This window comes from Biomphalaria glabrata, chromosome 6 (assembly GCF_947242115.1).
Source record: "Biomphalaria glabrata chromosome 6, xgBioGlab47.1, whole genome shotgun sequence".
Taxonomy (NCBI): Eukaryota; Metazoa; Mollusca; class Gastropoda; family Planorbidae; genus Biomphalaria; species Biomphalaria glabrata.
The window spans coordinates 22,437,908-22,464,594 of record NC_074716.1 but is presented as its reverse complement, the minus strand read 5'-3'; the positions used below and the strand labels follow the sequence as shown (position 1 = coordinate 22,464,594).

Below are 26,687 nucleotides of genomic sequence, written 5' to 3'. Positions count from 1 at the left end.
GTACCCCAGGAACATTCCTGCCTAGTTTTATCAAGATTGGTCAAGCGGTTTTGATGTCTATAAGTAACATACATCCATACATACATACATACATACATACATACCCCTCACATTCTACTTTATAATATAGATATAAACTAACGCCATCTGCCGTCAGCATGTCATTGACGTATATTTTGGGATAGGATACTGAGCGTTGAACATCACTTTGGTTCTTAATGATTCATTGGAAGCTGAATGATATTATTTTAATTATCATAAGAGCTGAGTCGAGGGGCTTATCGGCCTGTCTAAACAACTGGAAGAATCTTAGCACTTTAGGGATCAAAGCAAATGTAATTTGTTACAGCCCCTTTGCCGATGGCTCGAATCCCAAGACTTGGGTTGAAGGGGAGGTCCACCTTTTCTGCACATTACAAGACGCAGATTGTGCAGGCCCGTGAAACTGATTACGATTGCTGGCACTCTCTTCCATCCCTGCGCGTGCAGGTTCTAGTGCACGGACCTGGTCTAAGCCCTAACGATGGTTCCTTTTTGCTTTCCTATTGGCCCAGTCGTCTCCGTTTCCACAGGGACTCGGATCTGTGAGATCTGTTTGGAACTTGATTTCATCTCCATTTCTGTCTAATACTCGACTTTGTACCCTCTACTTTCTTTTGTTGATCAGTGGTTATTTTGTTGAATTACGACATTCTTCTCGAATTACGACATTCTTCTCGAATTACGACATTCCTTGCAAAGTTCATATTTACACTGCGTTTATTTTTTCATCACACAACGATTTTTTTTCTCCATATGATTATGACCTTTTTCTTGTAAAACGGAACTAATAGGTTATAGTAACCAAGGTAAACAAATACTAGATTCTATTCTGACATCGCAGAAATTATAAAAGGGGAAGTAACTAAAAAAAAAAACATCCCCGGAACTCTGGGAACAAATATGTTAAGAGGCTTGTCTTGTCTGAATGTAAACACTCTACGGGGCGGCCAGGTAGGGGATGCCACCTGGGACCTTTTCGTAGCGTCTCCAATAGTGGCTGGATTGTTTATTGTTGTCTGCTCGATGATGACACGTCAACAGCTAGGCTAAACAAACTTATGCCCCTTGTAATGTAACACAGCCGGGGGGGGGGGGGTTAGTCGTCGAACACACAAATGGGAGGTACGGAGAAAGATACTCTCATGGTGACATACTGTAGTGTGGCTTTATCTCCCCTGATCTAGATTTATAAGATATCAAAATAGATCTCAATTACTTAAACGCAGTATCGTGAGGGGTCGAGGTGGACGAGTGGTAAAACGTCTTGCTTCCTGAAGTCTCGACCGGTTCAAATCCCGCTGAAGGCTGGAAATGTGAATTTCGGGATTTTTAGAACACCCTTGAGTCACCTAGCTCAATGGGTACTTGACATTATTTGGGGAAAGTCAATGCGATTGGTCGTTGTGCTGGCCATTTGACATCCTCGTTAACCGTCGCCCATAGCAACAGATGCCCTTGACATCATCTGCCCCATTGATTGAAAGGTCTGAAAATACTTTTACTTTTAAACCCAGTATCTCACTTTCCCCAATAGGTCCATTTCTTCTTATTGGCCCAAATTCCAAATTACAATAGTTGTTTCTTCATTGGGGAAGCTGCTTTAACTAAATATTTAATTTCATCTCAGAAGACGCGCTAATAACCTTTGAACTCCTTTGTGTAGTTATAGACCTATATGTCATTTGTTGCTTTAATACAGCATGTTCTAGTGGTCGCCTTTGTTAATGACTTTTTGTTTCCTATAAAAAATAGTGTTACAAAAAGCAATATTCTACAGTGTTTTTAGAGCAACTCAAAAATATAATCATTTCAGAAAATATGAACTTATAGTTACCGCTTGCTTTCCGAATAATTAGATTATTTATTTTAAGTTTGACCAGATTATACATTCTCAACTTCACACTAATTCATTAGCCATATTGTTACAGAAGCAAATGGCACATGTAATTTAAATATTGATATTAATTATGTGTATTTGTGGCTCCTGATTTCGTCGATAACCATAAATCCTTAGTTACATTTTAAAATGAAATGTTATAAACAAACTATCGTATAGGTCTATGTGTAGCTTATTAACACCTGTGTCGGCATCATCTGTGAAACTCATACAGGAAATGATCTTGCTTTGAAAACTGTTTCATACACAACTTCTAATATATATAGATCTATCAGATCATGATGACTTCGATGCCACGCGCATACTTAGTCGCAGTAACTCTTACCCTGTACTTAAATTACGCCAAGTAAAAAGAAATGTAGGGAAATGGATTTCTCTCTCTCTCTTTCTTTCTCTCTCTCTCTCTCTCTCTCTCAAGTAGTCTTTTGATATTTTCAAGTTGCCAACTCCAAGTCTTTAATCGTTACGAAATGTCTGTCTACAATATTAGTAGGCCTATTCTCTGTGCTATTTTGTTAGACATAGACATCACACATTTGAAATTGTATTTCATACACTCATAATTCAATCCGTTTCTTTCTATTTTTCTTTCATTATCATCATAGTTATTTCATTCAATATAATAATACACTTAGAAAATAATCTAGGTATATTTTAGGCTATATATATGCCTATATAAAGTCCTGGTAACTTAATATGTGACTACTGTGACGCTTCTTGGTTATCCTAGATTCTCTAGATCTAGATATTTAAGCGTTAATCGATCGAGATTCTAGATCTAGATAGACCTATATGGTCTAGAGTCTAGACTTTCAAGACTAGCTTATAGACCAGAATCTTTATCATACGGTGATCAAATAGGGAAGGGAAGGCTCCGTGAAATGGGCGTTAGAAACACAGCCAGTTGAAGACCTAATCTTGATGGATATTACAAAACACAGCCAGTTTAAGACCTAATCTTGATGGACATTACAAAACACAACCAGTTAAAGACCTAATCTTGTTGGACATTACAAAACACATCCAGTTAAAGACCTAATCTTGTTGGACATTACAAAACACAGTCAGTTGAAGACCTAATCTTGTTGGACTTTACAAAACACAGCCAGTTGTAAATCACTCTTACATTTCCAGGACCTATTATTGTTGTTCTAGACGTTTCTGACATTTCTTCGGAAATGAACATTATTATAAGACGTCTGAGCCTAAACATCCTGCAGGATGGCGGGAGATGGCAGTGAGCAGAGTTTTAACTCTGCACCATTGTGATGACTGTTCCAAACGCATACACTCAACCAGATGTCTCGTCTACATCTAGATTCCAGATGTTCATTACATAACCGATGCCAGTTGTAGATATGGCCGACATTTGTAGACCTATATTATCTGGGCATAAAATTGACAATCAAACTATCAGCTGGACAATTGTTTGACATCACATAATCTCTGTTAAGCATAAGATCAATAGGCTATATATATCTACCATTGCCAGTTTTTAAGTTGTTGGACAGGACAGAATTTTTAGTTGTAAATTGTTTAGAATGACACAACACTGCAATTAGTGTAATAACCAAGCTTATATCAACTCACTCTGTTTGTCTGCTACAATTTTTGTAGGCCTACATGTTATTTCTCCGACACCCAATCTCTGATCAAGTTGAAATTTCGCACAATTATTTCTTTAGTATCGAACAAAGGAAAGAAATTGTATTTGACAGATGTGGCGGTATAAGATGAATTAGTTACCTTTATACTTTGTGTAGAGAATCAGATCGTCGCTTTAAAGTTTGAAACTAACCATAGATAGCTATGAAACCTTCTATTTTCATAATTTAAGACTTAGCTGGCACAGTGTTTATAAAGTATTGGCTTAAGAAGGCTTGAGCCCTCGAGTTTGAACTGAAGTCGTACAACTTGCAATGGTAACCTTCACCCAGATACCCCCTCCTTTCTCACCTTCTCCCCCCCCCCCTTACAAACTGTTCAAACAAGTAGATGATCATAGTGCAGTGAGAAAGCTAAAAGCATAAAATTGCGCTAAACAAAAACAATTGGTAAAAAAAACAAAACAAAAAACAAAGAACTCCATCCTTAAGACCACCAATCTACCAATCATGTGCAAGCTTGTTTTTTTTATTATTGATTCGTGTCTTGTCTATGTCAATGAATAATTGTGCCAAGTTTCAGCTCCACCCGAGAATTGGTGTGGGAGAAATAACGTGTGCATGATTTGTTACCAAACAGACACACAGAGTGAGTTGATACTGATAGTCCCTATAAGCTTTGTACAAAAATATTTCTAATCGTACAGATTTACTATTGCTAGTCTATATCTATTACAAAGTGAATAACATTACTGATCCAAACTTATTGAGACAACTACTAAGCTTAGTAATCAAAAGACAATAAATAGATCTCCCCTGTCTGATGATTGTAAAATGTCTGTACACTTTAAAAGAAGTTAAATTGTCAGATTAGATCTCGATCTAGTATAGGCTACTTTCCTAATGTAATTCCTGTTGTTGACTTCTTCTTATTTAGAGTGACAAGATACGGACTGTAATCAAGACGAATCAGCTCTGGGGCCCAGACAAAATTTTAGAGTCAGTGAAAGCTGTGTACACCGTGAACAAACAGAAACATTTCTTGTCATTAATCACAATGGTGGGTCCCAGCCCTGACTGGTGCTTGGGTAAGTTACACCTGTAGTAGTGCTAGATGAAGATGAAATTACTCTTTATGTTTAAATATGTATTTAAAATAACAGTATTTATAAATGAGTTTGCAAATACATCATGATGATAAGATTGATGTAAGCAGCTGGTTATTCATTGAAAGTAGGCCTAAATAGAAATAGATCTATTATAATCTATGCCATTTTTTTTTTAAATTTTCCTTTCTTTTTCTATAGCTCTCATTTTCTCATTCTACTCTTAATTCAGACCCTCTATCCACTTGATTGCTCCCCCCCCCCCTTCTCTCTTTCTGTTGCCTACATAATGAATATCATGACAGTAGATGTATATTGATTACTAAATAATCTTAAATGCTCATTATGACTTTCAATTTTGAGCATAGTTAACTTTAGGGGGGGGGGGGAGCATCATGGTCAGCTTTTGGTTTCTAAAAAGGGGATGGAAGGGTCAAGAGTTTGAGTTCCAATTAGTCTCTGGTGTCTTTGAGTTGACCTAGCACAAATGAATACCAGACATTTAGCAAAGCCCACAGTGCACACTCATTGGCTAAGGAATCAATCTCTTACCCATGGAATGCATAGTCTGAAAGGGGAACTTTCATTAACTTACTTTCTGATACATATCTAATTGTGGACTTGCAGGTTTGAGCAGTCAGAGTATGTGTACTGCTAACTGTACATGGAAAGATCATCTTGAAATTGACCTTTACCCCTGGGATGCTGGGACAGATAGCAGAGTTACATACCTTGTGAGTTCATTGATTTAAACACATAGAAATCATATTCCTCTTAATTTATTGAAACTTGAAAGTTAAAATCTAGATAAAATTCCCTGTGTTCATATATTGTTTTCGTAGGCTTATTCATAATTTTTTGCCTTTGTAGATAGAAATAAATTTTGTAAAATACATTAAAATAAAACTGCTTGTATACAATTGAAAGCTAGTTATCTAAAGTAAAATTTTACTAAGTGGAAAAAAATCAATTAAATGATAGGGATGTGGGGGCCAAAAATAAAAAAAAATGGTTTACTTCATTACATGGTTATAGACCATAAAGTATTGGATTAAAACTGAGTGTTGTTTTATTTATAAAAAAGTTATTTAACAATTAAAATTCTTTCAATATTAAAGCATCAAATATATGTTATTGTTTTTTTATACTTATGAAATGGCATTTTATCCTGTCTCACTGTAGGGTCGTAAAATTCCAACACAACCTCCAGAACGCATCCATAGGCTGTCTAGCAACATCCCTAATGATGCGGAAAGTCCTTTCTATGGAATAGACATCAAACCATTTGCCAGGTAACAACAGTTTAATAGAGAGTAACAGATCTAAAGTAGCCTTTCATTTGAATGTATCTTTATTATTCTCTGATAATGTTTATTTTTAAAGAAATGCTTTGTTTAGAATACTGTAATATTTCATTCCAGGCTGACAATCACTAAAAACAAAGAAGCATGTACTGATGATGATGGAAGAAGTAACTCTGCTGAGTCTCCCAGCACTGATGAACTTGTTAGCATGATGAAAAAGAAAATGATGGAAAAGAAGAAGTTTGGTAAGAAACTAAATTGGTTGATAACCAGAGTTGTTTGTTTTTTACAGCAGAAGCACTAGTTTCTGATTATTTTGTAGAAAGAACTTTATCTATATTATTTTTAGTCTAAGTAGTTGACTAGCAGTGACAATTATGTCTTTTACTAATGCAGTTTTAAAGTTTTATTTACTGACTACTAAGTTTTGTCTGTCGACTGAGAACTTCTGCCTCACAACATTGATAGTCAAAAACTTTTTTGAAGATTTCTTTTCCATTTTTTGTTGATATCTGCCTTTAGTGTTTTTTCTAAATTATTATGTCTGTACAGATATGGAGAAATGTGCCACTAGCCTGTGGTCTGACTGGTCTGAATGTTCTAACCCTTGTGGTGCTGGTCAGAGAGACAGAAGGAGAATGTTGAAAAATCCAGGTGTGACAAAAGATATGTGTGACCTTGAACTGACAGAAACAGAAGCATGTACTGGTCCCTGTAAAGGTATGCTACACCCAGAAATTTGAGGTGGAATTTACTTTTTTAAAACTATCTTTTTTTTTTCTTTTGTCAGTCATGGAGTGTCCTGAATTATTTAAAAAAATTTTCAATCCAATGTGCAAAATAGAGCAGTTCAAATTGTATGTCTTGAATTGTTCACAGAGAAACGTAAAAAGCTTCATGATAGTTATGTGATGCGCCATGATGATGAAAGAGATCCATCAGATTTATGTGCTGTCACAAACTGGTCTGATTGGTCACCATGCAGCGCCACCTGTGGACTTGGCATGAAGGTTAGTTAAAAATTCTCCCTCTAGAATGATTAGATAAGACTATTAAAAATAAGAGATAGCGACATTTATATATATATTTAAAATATAATTAATTTTGTTACTTATGTACTTTTGTAGTTATTTTAATAATACATGTTTGTGATTGCAGGAACGATGGAGAATGTTCCTACACAACACTGAAAAACGAGTGGATTGTGGGGTTCACTTAATGGAAAAAGACTTATGTAGGGGAGAGATTTATGATTGTCAGAAAGCTATGATGATGAAGAATTTCACAGGTAAATGTCATCTTATTTAGTTTTTATTAGTCCATTTAAATTAAAGATGTAACATAAAAAATAAAATATGGATGTACTTGGTCTTGTAACAACAACAAAAAATAATTTTCTTTTATTCTAATATGGTTATGTCCATTACATTCAACCAATTTAAAGACAGAGCAAAAGTGTTTTTTTTTTTGTTTTGTTTTTTTTACAAAGACCAAGACTGCTTTATTGATCCTTAAGGAAATTTTTTGTGATTACAAGGACTCTTTTCTCATATAAAGACAACACAACAGAAAAATACACATAAATACAACAGACACAACATAAAGAGTTCATTCAGTGACTACACACAGGTATCTTGGTGCTTTTCATGTTCCCTGATCAATGAGTGGCGGTGATAGAGTCTGACCAAGATTATATCAACTCACACTGTCTGTCTGGTAAAAAGTGTGTATACATTATTTCTCCCACACCCAATCTTGGATCAAGCTGAAATTTTTCACAAATATTTCTTTTACCTGACAACAAAAGAATAAAAAAATTTTTTATTTAATTAACTATTCATAATTAATTATTTTGCTTGGTATCTCAAACAAGGGAAAGAAATTCTATTTGACTGAAGTGGTAGTATAAAAAAAAGAAAAAGACACTTTTAGTTTTGTGTGGAATGTCCGTCCCTCTTTCCATCCTGTTTAGATCTCGTAAAATAGTAAAAATACTACATCATAATATTTTAGACCATTTGATGCAATGGCTTCTTTTATCTTTTCTGAAAGTGAAAAATCTACTTTTTTAAATCACTTATGCAAGTAGTTTTTTCACAAAAATACACCATTTTTAAAACTATTCACTATTAATAGTAACAAACACGGGAGGCTCTTTAGTAGGGGAGATGACTAATTACCATATTTTTAACACATTTATGCAAATGGTTTTAGATTTTTGTCAAAAAAAATTTTAACATTTGTATTGCTAAGTTAAATAAGTTCTGTTATAGGCTACTAATTACTACATTTACACAAATAAATTTTTTACTTTTTTTTTTTAAAGAGAAAAAATCTGTTTAGTATACATATAAGTTGGACATAATTTAAAACAACAATTAATAATTAGTTTTTTTATATTATCTTGTGAACTGCAGTGCTACTAATAACTATAAAGCACCTAACTATAGGAAAATTATTATTTAGTTTTTTTACGGAAATGTTTTTTTCTTGAGGATTTGAGTAAGAGATTGACCCTTTACAATCAATTAAATATTCATTATAAGACATCCGTTAGGCCAGGTTCACATCTAACTTCACATTCACTTTCACCTATCCTTTGGTTTGCTGGACCGCTGTCAACCTTCTTTCTCCATTCTTCTCTGTAATTTGTCTTTGATAGAATTTTATTCTGATGTTCTTTCTGAAAATATTGAAACCTGCCTTTTTATCTGCCTGGGTGGACCACAAACTGTCTTTGTAACCTTGTTATAAATACATTTAAAAAAGCGATCACCCAGATACCCCCTTCTTTCTCTCCCACTCCTTTTCAACAGGTCCAGACAAGTGATAGGAGCATAGCTTAGTGAGAAAGCTAAATGCGTTGAGCTCTATCCAGTATTCAAAACACATAGGGAAGGTTGATGCAGCCTTCACAAGACTCTGACCAAGAGTTTGGGAAAACCAGAAGCTCACCACAGTGACCAAAATGGAGGTCTACAAGGCTTGCGTTCTTAGCACGCTACTGTATGGCAGGAAGTCGTGGATTACCTACATAAAACAAGAGAGAAAACTAAACTCATTCCACTTCTGCTGCCTTTGAAGGATCTTAAAAATAACATGGAAAGAAAGAGTGTGTAATACTGAAATCCTAGCGAGAACGGGCCTTCCCAGCATCTTTACAGTCCTCAGGCAATGCTGCCTGCGTTGGCTTGGAAATGTTCACCAGATGAAGGACAATCACATCCCAAAAATCATTCTGTACAGGCAACTTGCTTCTGGCGCAAGAAAAACTGGTCGCCCCCACCTCCTTTATGTGGATGTGATAAAACAGGATTTAAAATCAGTGAACATTGATACTGACCATTGGGAAGACATAGCCTTAGACCATACTAGTTAGAGAAAGATGGTGACCAAGAAAGCTATGGACAGCGAGAAAATATGGGCCTCAGCTCTTGAAGAAAAACGAGGCACACGGAAAATGGCCAGCTCCTCAAAGCAAAAGCCACCTTGACCTGCAATATATGTGGATGGGAGTGTCTGTCCAAAATAGGGCTCCACTGCCATATTAAAAAGTGTTTGAGATGAACCATAGTCGTACTGTTCTACGACTGAAGGAAGCCAATATATATGCATTAAATCAAGCTAAATTGTTAGTGTAGATCTATTACAAAATTTAATTACATGACTGATCCAAACTAATTGATACACTTAAAATAAGCTTTATTTTTTGTTAAAGTATTTTTTTTTTATTTTGTTTGTTCATTTATTAATTAGAATGATTAATTTTAAGCTATGTTTGAATACAAAAGAATTTTATTTTTGTTTTAGCCATATGTCAACAAGAAGCTGATGTAGGACCATGCCGTGGGGATTTCCCAAGATGGTTTTATAATCACACCATGGAAAAGTGCCAGATATTCAGTTATGGAGGATGCAGAGGAAATGAAAATCGTTTTGAGACTGAAAAAGAATGTGTGGATCTTTGTGCTGAGCATATGGGTAAGTAGTCTCTGTGGTTGCTTGTGGTTTTGGTACATCAGCATTACTCAATACATATTAGCACTGTTTGTCATACCCATTCACTTTTTTATAATCCTATCTTTTAAAATACAGACATTACTTTAAAATTACTAGATTAATTACTCAGCTCCACTATAGCCATTAATTCAGTTATCTATTAAATGGTATCTTTAAAATTACTATTAGTATATTGAATATACTTTTAGTATATTGAATATTCTAAGTCCACATAAAATCTGTGTATAATATATTTTTAAATAATTCTCAGTTTTTTTTAGCTTGAAGGCTTAATAAAAAAATATCTTTAAAAATATATTTTTTTTTACCAAGTAGCTCTTGGTGAAAACGAGTTTTCTATTTGTATAATCTACAGCTGATATCTTCAGAAAAGAGCACATGATGGTCAAACAAGAAATGCCAAACAAACAAATGGAAATGGAAAGACAAATTATGATGGAAAAAGAGAGAATGATGGCCAACGATGAAATGAAGGAGAAAGCTAAAACAATGGAAGAAGACATGAGAAGGAAAGAATTGATGATGCAGAAACAAAAGATGGAGGAAGAAAACAGAATTGAACAAGAAAATGCCATGGTAAAAGGATTGGTTAGAACTGGGAGGAAAGGGGCAGAGTGGCCTAGATTTTAGCTGTCTTATATTCAAATCCTTGTTTAGGATTTAAAAAAAAAAAAATTTTAATGGAATCAGAGAAATTTTAAATGAATACAGCTTTTTAAAGTTATTTTGTTAGAGTGAAAGTCTTGTTGATGGCCACAAAACACTTGTACTTTATACCCATCACTTTAACACTTGTACTTTATACCCATCTCTTTCTTTGTATTGTTTTGTTTTACATGTTTCAGATGTTTTTTCTGAATCATAGATTAAAACATCTGTACCTCAAACATCCTTCATGGTGGAGAGGATGGGGTCGTGCAGGGTTCAAATCTGGAACCATCGAACAAACAGTTCATAGCACATACTACTTGACCACAGAAAACTCTCAATCTGTTGCTTGTTAGTCTAATAGATAATAGCCAAATCTTTACAATAAAGTGAAATGCAAATCAGGCTATAGTTAAGCTGTATATTTTTTTTTAAAGTTAAGCTCAAATTGCTTAAAAAAATTCTCTTCTAACAGAAAAAAAACATGATGCTTCCTAATCAGCAAGAGCAAGATGAAACTATTCCAGCATTTGAGGTCACAAGTAATGAAGAAACTGATGTGATGAGAAAAGAAAAAAAAGTTCAACGAAAAAGAGACAAATGGGAAAGAAGATTGGACAAGAAAAGACGTCAGAAGGGATCAGAACGTAAAACAAATTTATCAGATGGCCCAGTTATAGACTGCATGGTCACTCCTTGGTCAGAATGGACACCATGCTCTGTAACTTGTGGCAAAGGATTCATCACAAAGACGAGAATGATCAAGATCCTCCCTCAAAATGGTGGCCGAAAGTGCCCCAAGAAATTGAGCAAGAAGAAAAAATGTAAAGAAAGAAAGTGTCGTAAGTAGCACCCAATTTGAAAAGCCAGCCACCATTTCGTTTTCTGTCTTCTTAAGAACATGATCATTTGTAATATTCATTTCACTCATAGAGTTTAGCTACCAAATCTGTACACTGTAGTTTATGTCTGTTACATTCTCTATTCAGTATATACTTTAAAACCTTTATAACATTGGAAAACAGTTGTTCACTAGTAAGTATTTTTGTCTTACGTTTGACAATCAAAATGTCTTTTTTTTAATTTTATTTTGTACATTCATCATTCAAAACATATTTTATTCAAGCAATCATATTTATTTTTATTTTTTTCTATATACTATGAAAAATGATTTTGAAAAAAATAATTTGGCCTGTTTTTTTTCTTCTGCAACAACAGTTAGCATGTTTTGTGCATGTTGTGTCCAGCTTTCAATTGTCATGTTCATTCACAAGCCAAAAACATTTGATTATTTACTGTCTTTTCTCACTTTCTTTCAGCTTTTTCTTCTTCATAAAATATTTTTTTATATATTTTAAGAGTCAATAATTTTAGAAATAATAAATGCAGTTAGATTTAGGTTTTGATCACCATTTTAAAAAAATCAACTACAAACAATTATGATTATTTTCTGTTAGGCTCATAAACCAAGTAAAAGTTTAGCTCAAATTTTAGCTAAAAGTTTACTGAAAGTTTGGTTTTATGTTTGACAAAAAATAATCATAAGTTGCATAATTGTTTGATTGTTCACTGATGTTTTATCTTTCATATGACTGTAGGCTTCATCATTGTTGGGTTTTTATGGGTATTTCATGAGTGGTAGATTAAAACATGCAATGTTTCACAACTGAGATGTTTATAACATTCAATAAGCATATTCTATTAATTCATAGCCTTCATTTAGATTGAATCAATGGCAATGTCTTAGAGACTGAAGATTAAGGATGATCACAGTGTTTCACACCATTTTGCAAATCCAGTTATGACCTGCATATTTTATCACATCTAATGCAGACAAAGTCATTGTCTATCAGGGGATCTATTTAAGTTTTCTTTTCATCTTCTGCACCTTTCTTCGGCAAGTTCTTTTCTTTGGACCTCAATTGTGTGTCCTGCAGTCTTCCTGAGAGCTCTCCAACTTTCAGAAGCCTTTCTGCTGCCAGCTATTTTCCTCTATGCCAGTGAGGGTAAAAAAGTGCCTGAGTTGATCTTTATAGTTCATTTAGATTATAAATTTACAAACAAAAATATAAAGTAAATAAATAAAATGGAACCAAAGTGAATAGAAGAAGTAATCAAAATAAAGTGTATCAAGTGAAGGGAACAATGCTGTTGTAATCATTCCAATCCTGACAGCTGAACAATTGTATAGAAAGGTTGTCTAAGCACCCCCTTCTAAGAATGTTCTCAGGCAAAAACTTTAATTGCATGCCTACAGTTCATGAAATACACAGTAAAAATACTTAAGCATCAATTAACATGTACACATGAGCAAACGTTACTGCAATTCATTTATATATATAAATAATGTGGTTAAAAAAAGATTTGACTAAAAATTTTAGCTTAGAAAGAAATGTCAAAGTTATTGGTATGTTTATGCAGTCAGTTTCTAAACATTGATGAGCCTACAGTGGGTCCAAAATATCCCCACAACCTTTTTTCCTCAGCAGTAAGTTGTGAGCTTTCTGAATGGTCTGAGTGGTCATCATGCTCCAAAACATGTGGGGAAAGCTCAGTGCAGGTCAGGCAACGCACAAGGTTATCCAGACCTTGGCGTGGAAGTCAAGCTTGTCCGTCAAAGAGACAGAGGCGCTTCTGTAATGTGCCAATGTGCACTGATGCAAATGTACGCAGTAATTCTACAGATCTATATTAGTTCAATTCTATCTTCTTAGTTACTTCAATAGTTACTAGTTTCTACCTTGATAGCTTAACATCAAAATATAGGTGCAAAACAATTTGGACAAAAAAAAATTCTTTGATAATGAAATATCAGAAAGGTTAAAATTAAAAATTATTTATGATTATTTAGACTTTAAAAAAAAAAAAATAGTAAAAAACAATATGAATTATTAAAACATCATCTTTTTTATGAAAATAAATATTTAAAACTATTTAAATCTTGCTACAGAAAATGTATGTTACTGTGGCTTTCACAGAGTCATTTATATGATTGCTATAAAGGTTCTTCTTTAAAGTTCTTTATACTGGAAATAAATTGAGTTAAAAGAACATATAGCTGTGTTTGAAAAACAACATGGCTAACTTGAATTCTTTAATGGTTTTTTTTTTGTTTAATTTTTGTTTGTTTTTGCACATAATTCAACAGAAAGCATTCACAAAAATATTTGAATAGATTTAAGCTAGTTAGCACATTAGTTCCATTGTTTGAACAGAATTGTTTTATTGTTCATGGCTACATTTAGCTTTTCTCTTAACACTTTAGACTTATGAATAGTTGCCAGTTTGGCTAGATAACTTTTTTTTTTTTGGGCTGAAAAGCTTTTATGACATTTTGCTTAATAAACATTTTAATTAATTTAATTTTTTAATAACTTACAATCCTTGTTTTTATTGGTACCATACCATACAGCTAAAAACTCTGCAAGTTTTGTACCTGTGAATCCCTTTGACTATAAAGTTTGAACACAAAATAGGTTGCAAATGCTTCTAAATTGTGATCAATGTTATTGACAAATATTCAGTTTAATTCTTCTATAAATAACTGGCCTAATTATTTACTTACTTGCAGACTATGCTAGCACTTTCAGAATGAAATATTAAATTACAAGTATCTTAATTTCACTTATTTTTTATGTAAACATTTTTAAAATTTGAAAAAGAAATGAAATGTTAATAATAAAGAGAAATATTGGTTTTCATGGTTTCACTTGATTTTAAAATGGAAACTACCTTAATCATAACAAACATTTTTGTTTATTAGCCTACTAATGGTTAAACCAGGTGGTGTTTATTTTTATTTAATTTTTTTTTTTTTTAATTTTACATTACAATATTATAAGTTTAAGATTATTTTTTGGTAGCTTTCCAGAAATGTAATAAACATTCAAAAACAATGTTTTTTTCTTGCATTTATAAAAAAAATAAAGAATTAAATGCTAAAATATGACTGAAGCATTGAGTACAGAATATACCGGTACTGATAGAAAATCTTTAAAAGATTAAATTGTATATTATAGCTACTTTTTTGTTTTATTAAGTATATTATAGCTACTTTTTTTGTTTTATTAAGTTTATAGTTTAATTAATTTTTTTACTCCTAATTAATCAATTAATTAATTACTTTTCTGGAAAGTTCTGCTTAAATTAATTTTGATTTTAGTATTAGTTTTTTTTTTAAATTACATTATTATCCTAACAAATTTGTTTAATCTGGCTTTCTTTATGCAGTAACATTAACATCCAACCCCTCTTTTTCAAAACATGAACTTCAAGGAAGAATCTTTAATAGCACACTAGTTGTATTCACACTTCCCGAGTCATTGTTCCATACCTAGTCTGTTTTGTTTCCTTTCCAGGTTTCAAACCCATATGATAGTAAGCGTAAAGCAGATTTTTTTATAAGCTGAAAGAGGACAAATCCAAATATCCACCAGTTTGAAAGTATGTTCAATTGCTTGCCTTCGGCTGCATGTTAATGCTAGAGTATGATTGGTCAGCTTTGGTTTCTGTCACTTCATGTTTGAGTGACATAGTTGTTGTCTCTTTTTTTTTCTGTAGTTGCTTTGGACTAGTAACAAACTAAGTAATAATAATGATATCAACATTATACAAATTTAAAAACATCAATATACCAAATATTATAATTCTTGATTTGACTAAATTTTAGATTGTTGTGGTATGTGTGTGACTTTATCCGCTTCTTAACTTTTTATCATATGACCATTTACTATTTGGCGTTTGGTAAAACAAAAATGAGACAATATGCTAGAAATATATATATATATATATATATATATATATATATATATATATATATAAGACTATTATTAATTTGTTTCTGTATTTATATATTAACATTGCATTCTGTATCAACTTAGCTGAAGTCTCTACTTTGTTATTTCATGCAATACTCTCTGCCTAGAAGATCTGTAGACTATATTTCTATTAGTTGTCTTAATTATCTGGATATCATGGTGGGTCTTTCAATTCTAATGTCTATTTTGATATCTGCTGATGAAGAACACATTTTTCTTTACAGATGGAGGAGAGCATGCGGAACTACTTTTTGATGTACCATCGTTACCACTAACTCACCTACATTAACACATTTTAGTCCCTTGGAATGCTTATCAAATGGACACCGATACACCTTACTAGTACTATACAAAGTTCTCATTTCACTAACACTTAAAAAACTGATGTTAAAAGCATGAGTTAGAGCAGGATCAACTGTACTAATATTTTCTTCACTAAAGGTTTTTATGGCATGAACTTCACCATCACTAAACATGTCTAAGAAGTAGTTGACATTTTTATTTCAAATGTTGATCTGTACGCCTGTTTTTACCTCACTTTTACTACTATGGTAAAATTTAATCCTAGTTAAGAAGTAATGATGAAGCATGTTCCATAAGTGGGTTGTTTGTAGACTGCTTGAATCATGAATGCCAATATACCTCTTAATGCATGTTAATCTTGTAATTTATTGTTAGCACATGTTATTATTTATTGAACATTTCAATGAAAAGGCTTTACTGTGAAACTTGTCACCAGATGGTAGCTGAGTTCATGTAAATCAGATTTTAGAAATACTAAAAACTTGTACAAACAAACATTAGAGACATCAAGTTTTTTGACTTCAATATGATGTTGCATGAAGTCAATATTCATGAACACTTTTACTCTAAATGAAATGTTCCAAACCATGGAACCAAGTTCAACTATTTAGGGAGATGACCAATGAGACCCAATCAAAAAGTGTAGGAAACATTTGGTGGGATACCACTTTGAAATTCACTTGATCTAGCTATTCAGATCTACATCTAGATATCTAGTTCTAGTGACTTCACAGAAAGTGTACATGTTGTGAAACAATGGCTGCCCATGCAGTGAATAAAAATAGTTCTATTTTAATCCGAGTAGAATTGAAATATAAAGGCAATCAGAAACTAAAGAAGGAAGGCATCCATACTTTATGATTAAATTGATGCATCTTGATATTTCATAACAGCTACATTACAAATAGTCTCAGTTTAATAATTGCAACATCCACTGCGGCAGCAAGACTAATCATTTGTTAATTTTAAGATTGATAATTATCAGAACAAAATCAAATTTCATAGTTTATTACCATAATGTAAATTTTGTTCCTCTATGGCATAATTTGACTTGTACATTTACTTTCATTCTGTTTTTATTTAAATTGTAATCAACTTAGTTCTCTGCCTGCATTGAACTTACTTGCTGTATGAATTGACATTTACTTCAGTTAGGTAAATAACTTCCTATGTATTGTAACTAGGGTAAACAAACTGAACATTACTTTTCTTTTTAGGATGAAAGTGTTTAGTTGAAAATGAACACTTGTTTAAAAAAATGGGAGTAAATGTTCATTCAATTGTCTGATGTATATATTAAAAATGTGTATGTGTTATTTTGAAATACCTCCTTCTTAATTTTGTTTTAATAATATATTTAAATTTTATAAATCTATTTTATTTCAAATTGTCAATAGTAAGTCAAAATAGACATGAATAATATGTTTTAGTTTTGATGGATTTTAAAATTATGTATTTATGAAGATTATTTCCCCTATTTTTATGGCTTTTGATGTAATTTTGACATTTTAGATGTAAAAAAAAAATGTCAGGCACTGTGACCTATGCCAAAGTTCAAGGCCTGAAGTTCAAACAAGCCCACTATTTGATTCACAACAATAATTGATCCCTCCCCTCTTAATCTGCTTCGTGCATATGTTTAAAAATAAGTCCGATTCTGGAGAACATCTATAGAACTTAGTCTAGTATTTGTGACAAAATAAAATAATATACACATATATCTCTATAATGTTTTGTGGAAGCCACTCTGTTTAAATGCCTCTTGACTTCTCTTATAAAGTTTGAACTTAAGTAAAAGATTTTCACTGGAGCAGCATGTTTCTTTTTATAACATAAGATTCAATACTTGACAAATCATCATTATCTTCAATTGCTTAAATGGTTTCATTTAGGGTCCCTATTATCATGTGATCTTGTATTTATAGATCTTGATCTATTATTGTCTCAAGAAGTCATTTAATTAATTAAACAGTGATATAAAAATAAAGTTATGAAAACCTGAAATAGAACTTTAAACTAAGCCCACCAAACTTTTTTTTCCACTTGATAACAGATTACACTTTGAAAACTATTATTAAAATCTGTATCAATTACTTTCTGTTTAGGTTTTGTTATTCTTATTTATTTCTTTGTGTTTGGCTGCTGAGACTGTTCTATCAGTACAAACTAGTGCTGTACAATAATCAAGTCACCTTTGGTAACAAACAATAGTGCTGTAATATAATCTCATCAATTAAAGTCACAAATTGTACATTTAAGTGTTGTATCTTAATTATTAGTCTGTAGTTGTTTTGTTTTTTTATTTAAATAAGGTAGTGGAAACTCTGGCTTGTTCTTTATCTTTGACTTGACTCCGTTTTTTTTTTTTTTTCAATATTTGGTCTTAATTTCTGCTAAAATATTTTTTATTAAATAAGTCATTTCTTTTTTTTTAATTCTGAAAATTTGTCTAAATTATTGAAATAATGAAAAGTTGACAAGAATGATAAGCCAGTTAAGAATAGTTAAGAATAATTTCATAAGTTTTATTATAAAACTTTTTCTAAGAATGAAAGTTAACATATTTATTGACTAACTAGAACAAAATGAACAGCAAAAAACTTTAAGATGTACATAAATTAAAAACAAAATTTTTTTTGTAACAAGTTTATACAAATATTATTAAAGCACATGTTTATTTGTACAACAGATGATGAGAAAAATGTCTGAGATGGTGAACAGAAAAATAACATTGAATGTAAAACACTGAAATGATAGCTAGTCGTAGAATGTTGCTATTTAGTTTCACAAGCAAGTATGAGCACAACTTCATAAAATCAAAATTAATGTTGAGTAAACATTGTATACTGATCAAGTCACTCTAAAATACGCCTTCCAATAAAAGAACAAAGCACTGAAAATAAAGGAAGCAGGCAACTGGCATCAGAGATTAAAATACAATGATCCAACCAGAGACAGACTTGGTTTATTTGGAACTGAAACAAAACTGTGAGCTTTCCATTCACTATATGCTTATCCCAGAAGAAGACTGAACATTAGAATTCATGGCGAAGTGCTGAGCTAAGTAGAACATTTAGCCAGATGACCTCCCATTGTTTAACAGCTTTTTTAGCAAATTGACACAATTGGGTTAACCATGTAGCATAAATGAATTGATAAAGGGAGATAAGAGAAAAGTTTAAGCAGAAGTGTCGGAGAAAAAAAAGTTTTCAGAAATATTTACAATCAAATCTTAATATGAAAGCATAAGAAGCCAAAATAATTTATGTGTCTCAATTAAATTTAAAAATAATTGAAGAGATAATGACATGTTTTAGAACATGAAAACCAAATCTAGAAGTGGACACAAAAAATGATAGGGTTTGGTTGCAACACACATAGCACTCCAATCTAGTGGTGCTAGAGGTTTGATGTCATGCATGTGACTGCGCAGTTCATCTCATGTATTGGTCTAGTCATATGAACACTCCAACATAACAATGAGAACGATGAAGAAGAAGAAAGAATGCATGTGACAAGTGGTACTTAACCTCTGATGTCATGTATGTGACTAGTGGTACTTAACCTCTGATGCCATGTAACTGAGACTCTATTTGATAATATCAAAGTTGAAAGACAAATAACTTGATTGCTGCTAGTCAGGACTCAATGAAAACAACTTCAGCAGTTCAGCCAGGTCTTACAAGACAACACAAGAGGAAGGGAACTACAGCAGTGTTCAATTTGAAGTATCAATACCAATGTTCATCTGACGTTCATTACAGCTTCCACCACCTGATACCATATCTCTTTTCAAATATTACTGAATTATGTTCACAAAATAACAGCCAACTATCAAAATCACTTGAAACAGTAAACGTCTGGTTAAAAATAGTTATTTAAAAAAATAAAATGCAGAATGGGAGAATAGAGAGAACTAAATAGTTACCTAAAATGTCATACTAGTGGCAATCAAACACTCATGATTAAAATAACTTACATCCGAACAGTCATACACAATTGACAGATGTTGATAATATCAAGATATGATAAACATATCTACAAAACACAGGATGAAAATATGGAAAAAAAATATAATTAGAAACAATTAAAACAGCATTTAGAGCTATAACAAAATTTCAACTAGCGGTATAAAATAAAATTATAAACTAAAACAATAGCAAGTGTACAGCAGTAGAAATATCAAGTGATCAAATTGAATCACACTTACTGAATGAAACAAAAAGTTGGAAGTAAAGTTTAACACAGTTCAGCAGTCGAATCACTAGCAGGGAAATGTTCATTTCTTGCTGAATGATTAATATTAGAAGACATATTGAGTTTTTTTAAAATTGCTTTAAAAATATGATTGTGCAGCCATTGGCTTTAAGTACAGTAGTACTTAAGTAAGATAGATTAAACATTTATAGCTACAGGTTAAAGTCAAGGCTGCCAGATAACAAAGTCTGGCTTTTTTTTTTTTAATTTAATCAAACTCAATGTTTGTCTTGTTCTTGACATAAAAGGCTTCTTTAAAAACATTAGCATTTCCTATGTCAACCAAGATGTGTGCATGTATTAATTGATTGATGAAAACTAAAACTAACACAGTTGTTATATCAATCAAAGCAGTACAATGCATCCATTCAGTTCTGTGTCTTGCCCATCACCATCAAGACAACAAGACATGTAAACAATGAGGCAGCCATCTAAGATTATACTTACTGTGATTGATCAGCTGATTGGATGGAACATGCCATTGATATTAGACACTTTGAATCCAACCATTATAAGATGGTTCCAAAACAGATGCTTCTTACTGCTTGTAAGTTTCAGGGTGTCATCTGTAGTTGCTCTCAGTTGAAACAAAACCACTACATGGTATTGAATATTGATTTTGTATAGCTGCATAAGCTAAACAAACATGTCAAAACAACACAAAATGTCATGTAAAATGTCATTTTGGTCTGCAAGTGTGTCCAATCTCAGAGAGAAAGTAAACCTGACCTTAAGACTTACTTTGTACCCCCTGCAGGAGCAGAAATTGTGGAAACAAATCCGTCAATGTTTAATCCTAGCTGCTGACAATGTTTCAACAACACTTCAATGGCTCCAGAGTTCTCACAGGTAACCTCCATTAGAAGAAACTGAAACGAGAAAATAAAATTAGAATCAACATTGTTTCATAACAGTCATATAGTTTCAATCAATTCTCTTGTGTTTAATAAAATATATTCCCTTTAAAGATAAAATTTCCATAAGCTTTTTTTTCTTCTTAAATTTACATTAGTGAAATTTCAATTATTGCTTTATTTTTAAATCTGGTAAAATATTTATCAACATCTCTATCATCCATGCTATTAAATACAAATAAACATATTTGTGCAAAACATTTTCTGGTTGTTGCTTAGTGTAGACACAGAAAACAGATTTCTATTACATCTTTCCATCCTGCTACAGCCAATGGCATCGTTTCAACACAGCCAACCAACATCTGCTCCACCTAAAATACATAAAATATCTCAAGCATCAAGTTGTAAGTCTATTGGACAATTACACTTCAAAACATACACTAAAATATATTTTCAACAAGTCTCCAATAACTAAAAATCCAAAAGTTTATAATTTAAATGTAAACAAACAAACAAAATGTATAAACATGTTCATGGAGCTAGGCTATTTGTTACAAGACTAAAACATTTGGACTAAATATAAATCAAGTGAACACAGGAACAGTGTTTGGTTGGACTCCTGGATGAAATGTACCAAGGAGGAAGTTAGTTGGTGTCAATATAAAACGTCTACAACTACCTCTCTTTGTGTTCCTTCTCTCTGAGCAAGTGCAAGTGCCCTGAAATAGAAACATGAACTTGGAACATGAGCCAAACTAAAACATGAGTCACAGTAATAACTTAAGTGAATTTTAATAGCCCACCTCCACCAACAGATGTTTACCTCCCTCTATTTAGAATAATATTCAAACAGTTGTTTTTTTTATTTCCATGTTGAAACATCAGTTCAATAAATAAAAATAACAGAAGTAGAAACTTTATTTCTTTTCCAATGATTCAGATCAACAAATGAAACAAACATTCATTGTAATAAAAACAAAAAATATTTGCTTACATTTTCCAGAATGCTCCATTAGCTGGCTTCTCTGCCTGCAAGGCCACCGTCTTACATAGACTGTATGCCCGTCTAGTCTCTTTCAGCTCAAGACAAAGTTCAACAACTCTAGATAAAATAATCAATAGTGTCACTAAGAGGCATCAAACTATAAACACTGAAAAATCTGAAAATGTAGCCTGTGACCTTCTTCAAGGTAGTCCATGACCTTCACATAAAGCCCTCTCTAGAGTAACATGCAGCCATTGAAATTTAATGAACTCCTCAATGATATAACACTAACATATCAGTTTAAACTCCTTAATGATATAACACTAACATATCAGTTTAAAGTAAGGTAAAAACACAAGTGGATAAAAAAACAAGCATTAGTGCCATCTCACAAGTATCCTTGACATAAACATGTACTACAATCTCTTCACCTGAGAAGCAGGTCTATATCTCCAGGCAAACATCCCAGACACATCTCCATCAGATCTAGCTTAACTGGGTCTGGCAAAACTGACAACCACATCTCCACTAGCTGGTTGGCATGGCTGTAGTCATGCCATGTTGCTGATGTAGATGAATTGAAAGGCATGAGGCGCTTCACTGGCATGTACAGCAGTGAGCGACAGACAAGATCACGAATGTTTCTGTGTTCAGACTTTGTTCTCACCATATACTGAATGTAGCTGGAATATAGGTCAGTGTAATTTTTAAAAAAGTATGACAGAATTCAAAACAATTAAAAAGGATGCAGATCTATTCCTGATAATGATTATAGAAAAAATACACTGATATAAAAACATAACTTAGCAATTATATCAACAAAAATTTACTTCTGCCAGATTACAAGGAGATCATTTCGTGTCTCAGCGTGTGTTAACATTTTCTCATAGACTTCACTACACTGTGTAACATCACCTTCCAACTCCATCAGTAAACTTGAAAAGAAAAGACAATTTATTTAATATAACTCCATCAGTAAACTTGAAAAGAAAAGTTATTAAATATAACTCCATCAGTAAACTTGAAAAGAAAAGACAATTTATTTAATATAACTCCATCAGTAAACTTGAAAAGAAAAGTTATTAAATATAACTCCATCAGTAAACTTGAAAAGAAAAGACAATTTATTTAATATAACTCCATCAGTAAACTTTAAAAGAAAAGTTATTAAATATAACTCCATCAGTAAACTTGAAAAGAAAAGACAATTTATTCAATATCATTTTGACCTCTAGTTGTTCCCTCAAATCTCAATTCTTAAGACTAAGTGTAAAACTCTAGCATCAATGAGTGTACTTTTCATAGAAGCCCTCAATGCAATAAAATCATAATATCTAACCCATTTTTGAAAGGTTTATATAATAGATTCCTCTAGCCATTGTGCTTAAAACAATCTCTTAAACTAAGTCATGCTCTGGGGTTGAAAATAAATTTTTTAAAGAAAAAGTGCAAAATGCTTATAAGAATTTAAAAAAATGAAGTTTTACTTTAAAGATGGAAAAACTTGAAGGCAATGAAATGATTTGACGGATGCTGTCAAGTATTAAAATTATTTTTATAAAACTTAATGTAGCCAAAGGTTACCAGAGTTGCTAGCATAAACATTGAACAAGGTTAACAGATGTAAATTATTTTTGTTTAGAATACCTATCTCTCTATCATACTTTAAAAAAAAATATAGAATAAAAAAAAAACTTGGGAGTATTTTTGGTATAAAAATATATTTTTACTTTGCATTGAAGCTGTTTTTAATTCATTGTAAAGGGGACAAAATTTTTAGTCCAAATTGTTCAAAATAAAAATGTTTACATACCAATTAAACAAATACAATATTTAAAGCTCTAGTAATCTAAAAATCTACAGAAGAATGAGATCCACTTTTGAAATCAACCCAACTTATTTGCATTATAATAATTATTGCTTTAAGGGTTTCAAGATTTCAAGAGTTTCTAGGTTAGTTGACCTCTAGAACTATTAGTTGCCAAGGGAGTTTTGATTTGCACATTGAACAAACAGGCTTCCAAAACTGACATGAAATGTAGAAACATGAACAAAATAGAGTCTAGGCCTTAAATCTGAGAAATTGTTTAAGAGAAATTTACTTGTAACACAGCCACATGTAAATGTCTTTAGCTAAGTTACTTGCTAGATCATCTTTTACCACAGGCATCTGTAAACCAAAGGCTTCGTCTTGCTTCAATAATTGGCTGTATAAAATATAGTCATAAGCCAGTTACAAGAACATTAATGAATTAATTAATTATGAATTAAGGACACTATACACACTAGCTAGCATATTTTTCTAAGTTGTAATAAAAAAAAAAGTTTAGTTCCCCTTTCAGACCTTGTGGTTCTACTCAGATTAATATTATTGGGGACATGCAGAGGTAAGAGAAGTTTGAAAATGTTGCACAATTTAGACAGAAATCATTCTGGCTTCAGTTTAAATTTAAATTAGGATGTTAACACTTACCTATATAATACTGTTGGATCACACAAGTGCAGATTTGAATTGCTGGACTCAAAATGTGACATAACAAACTGTTCTAAGTTCAGCAGAGCAGTATCAGCTTCACCCTTTCAATGGAAAAAGGAAATGATTTTTTAATGGCATTATGCTAACAAAGTCAAATGGCATACGCTGACAAACAACATAGCCTTCGATGTGCGCACTCTCACCTTCACTGTCAGGAACAGATTCAGGTAAAACTGTAGCTTGGTACAATACTTGTTGGCATCTAAAGCTTCCTGGAACACCTGAAAAAAAAAAGAATCATCATTTGACTTTCACAGTTTTATTTATGAAAACAAAAATGATGACTACATGACCAGTGAGCATACCTGTTTCACAGCATTGATGTCATGATTGGAAGCAAACAAGTCCGCTAATAACAACCAGAGATCAACTAACTGCCTGTTTTCTTTGAGAGCATGTCTGCAGGCTGACACTGACTCAGAAAATCTAAGAGATAAACAAAACTGTTCTAAACTGTATCACAAAAGGTTGAGATTTTAATTATTCAATAATTTTTACTGTTAGATATGCTACTAGATATGGTGATTGTTAGTCTATTTTATAGATACATTAGAGCAGGAATTCTTTTATTTTATTCAGTTTTGAAATTATATAAAAAGTGTCCATAATTTCTTTATTAATATCACATACAAAGTTTATTTCACTATTTCGAGGGAAACGAAAAATCTATATTTTCATTAAAAATGGTTATATTGTGGAAGCTCATTTAAAGAATATCTATAACTTTAGATAACAGAATGCTTTTTCTTTTGCTGTCCCAAACCAAAGCTGGACCAAAGACTGGACTACATTGAAGCAGCATGACTTACTTTCCCTGAGACACTAGAAGCTGGACCAAAGACTGGACAAGTCGGATGTACAGTGATGTAGAACCAGAATCTTTCTCACTTTGATCCCAAACTTCAAAAGCCTTTTTGTATAACTTGACTAAAGTGTCCAGTGGAGTGTGAAGAGTTGGTTTGGATGTCCAGGGAATTGAAATGGTGTCCTGAAAAATTGGTCAATTTATTAAAATGCAAATGTAAACAAACCAACTGAGAATTTATAACAATAAGCATAAAATATTATTAGAAACAAAGGCTTCATAGAATTTCTGTTATAAAGGAAATGACCTTTGACATTAGTTTCCCAGGATTCTGATTGAAGTCACTATACAACATAGGAGGTAGATGGTGAAACTCCAGGACATACAAGTAGACCAGCCAAAGGGACAGTTGGTCAGAAACTGATAACAATTTGGAAAACTTGATGGACCACTGGTCAACCTTTTTTAAACACAGAACACCCTGAATGAAGAAAAAAAAAATTAGTTTGTTTAAATTAGACTTATAAAACATTGAATATTAAGAGTCTGGATGCACTTACCTGTATAAAGTGAAGAGCTGTTTTCAATTTGCCAGCTTGTAAGTTCAGACCAGCTTTAAGGAGTATCATCTCGAGGAGCTCATGGGAAGCCTTACTGTCCACCTCAGTGACTTTAGTCGTCATGCTATGTCTTGAGACATTTAAACTAGGAACATCAAGTGAAGCCAGACTCCTGGGTACACTGTCTAGATGCTGATCTATTCTGTCCTTCAATTTCTGTATAGTATGTGGTCCACTTTGGTCAGATGCTGTCATTTCAACATCTTGGTTAACAGTGTCTCTCTCACCAAAAGAATCCTCTGACTTGTCAACAATAGTTGTATTGTTTAAAGTTAACTCAGAATTCTGTAGTGTTTGTTGCTGAAGTGCCCCAATATTCTGTTCTGACCTCTTCCATAAATACTCTAACGCTTGAGTGCATGCCTCATCTTTCTCAGTGAATGTATGCAGTGATGATATGAACTGTGAATAAGACCAAAGCAGACTTACAAATAATTCCTTATAATTATTTACATACACATACAACAATTTTAAGAAAGAATTTACAGATAGTTCATGTTAATCTGCATACTTTGATACAATGGATATTGAGGAGGTGTGGTGGCTGAGCGGTAGAGTGCCTGGCTTTCATACAGTGGTCCCGGTTTCAAATCCTGGTAAAGACTGGTATTCAGGATGGGCGCCTCTGAGTCCACCCAGCTCTTATGGGTACCTGATATTAGTTGGGGAAAAGTAAAGGCAGTTGGTCATTGTGCCGGCCACATGACACCCTCATTAACTGTTGGCCACAGAAACACATGACCTTTACATCATCTGCCCTATACACCACAAAGTCTGAAAGGGTAACTTTACTTTACTTTTAATGGATATTGACCATAGAGAAATGTTAATGATAAAACTTTGTTTTTTTCAAGTAAAGGAACTTTTGAAATGTTTTACTACATTACTG

General features: G+C 32.6%; 2 protein-coding genes across 17 annotated transcripts in view; one reads left to right on the top strand and one right to left on the bottom strand.

Moving 5' to 3' along the window:
* LOC106078023 (spondin-1) overlaps positions 1 to 17,992 on the top strand; it is a 216,923-nt gene extending 198,931 nt beyond the window's left edge. For 3 of the 9 annotated variants that reach the window (XM_056033651.1, XM_056033658.1, XM_056033659.1), the window contains 12 exons: positions 4,481 to 4,631; positions 5,277 to 5,383; positions 5,832 to 5,941; positions 6,071 to 6,198; positions 6,506 to 6,673; positions 6,833 to 6,963; positions 7,112 to 7,241; positions 9,764 to 9,934; positions 10,329 to 10,549; positions 11,097 to 11,463; positions 13,108 to 13,286; positions 14,980 to 17,992. In XM_056033651.1, the coding sequence (XP_055889626.1) occupies positions 4,481 to 4,631; positions 5,277 to 5,383; positions 5,832 to 5,941; positions 6,071 to 6,198; positions 6,506 to 6,673; positions 6,833 to 6,963; positions 7,112 to 7,241; positions 9,764 to 9,934; positions 10,329 to 10,549; positions 11,097 to 11,463; positions 13,108 to 13,286; positions 14,980 to 15,030 (1,914 nt within the window). In that variant the 3' untranslated portion in view covers positions 15,031 to 17,992. The remainder of the gene's footprint in view (positions 1 to 4,480; positions 4,632 to 5,276; positions 5,384 to 5,831; positions 5,942 to 6,070; positions 6,199 to 6,505; positions 6,674 to 6,832; positions 6,964 to 7,111; positions 7,242 to 9,763; positions 9,935 to 10,328; positions 10,550 to 11,096; positions 11,464 to 13,107; positions 13,287 to 14,979) is intronic. The other 6 variants (XM_056033653.1, XR_008778654.1, XM_056033652.1 and 3 more) reach the window with 6 other exon arrangements.
* Positions 17,993 to 19,068: 1,076 nt separating this feature from the next.
* The window catches only part of LOC106078022 (zinc finger C3H1 domain-containing protein-like), a 30,655-nt gene continuing 23,036 nt past the window's right edge, over positions 19,069 to 26,687 (bottom strand). For 6 of the 8 annotated variants that reach the window (XM_056033640.1, XM_056033641.1, XM_056033638.1 and 3 more), the window contains 13 exons: positions 25,739 to 26,200; positions 25,486 to 25,659; positions 25,183 to 25,361; positions 24,679 to 24,799; positions 24,517 to 24,594; positions 24,311 to 24,414; positions 23,940 to 24,044; positions 22,668 to 22,772; positions 22,269 to 22,520; positions 21,847 to 21,954; positions 21,532 to 21,571; positions 21,161 to 21,223; positions 19,069 to 20,867 (listed from right to left, as the gene is read on the bottom strand). In XM_056033640.1, the coding sequence (XP_055889615.1) occupies positions 20,736 to 20,867; positions 21,161 to 21,223; positions 21,532 to 21,571; positions 21,847 to 21,954; positions 22,269 to 22,520; positions 22,668 to 22,772; positions 23,940 to 24,044; positions 24,311 to 24,414; positions 24,517 to 24,594; positions 24,679 to 24,799; positions 25,183 to 25,361; positions 25,486 to 25,659; positions 25,739 to 26,200 (1,923 nt within the window). In that variant the 3' untranslated portion in view covers positions 19,069 to 20,735. Of the gene's footprint in view, positions 21,224 to 21,531; positions 21,572 to 21,846; positions 21,955 to 22,268; positions 22,521 to 22,667; positions 22,773 to 22,879; positions 23,028 to 23,939; positions 24,045 to 24,310; positions 24,415 to 24,516; positions 24,595 to 24,678; positions 24,800 to 25,182; positions 25,362 to 25,485; positions 25,660 to 25,738; positions 26,201 to 26,687 lie in introns of those variants that run through there. The other 2 variants (XM_056033645.1, XM_056033646.1) reach the window with 2 other exon arrangements.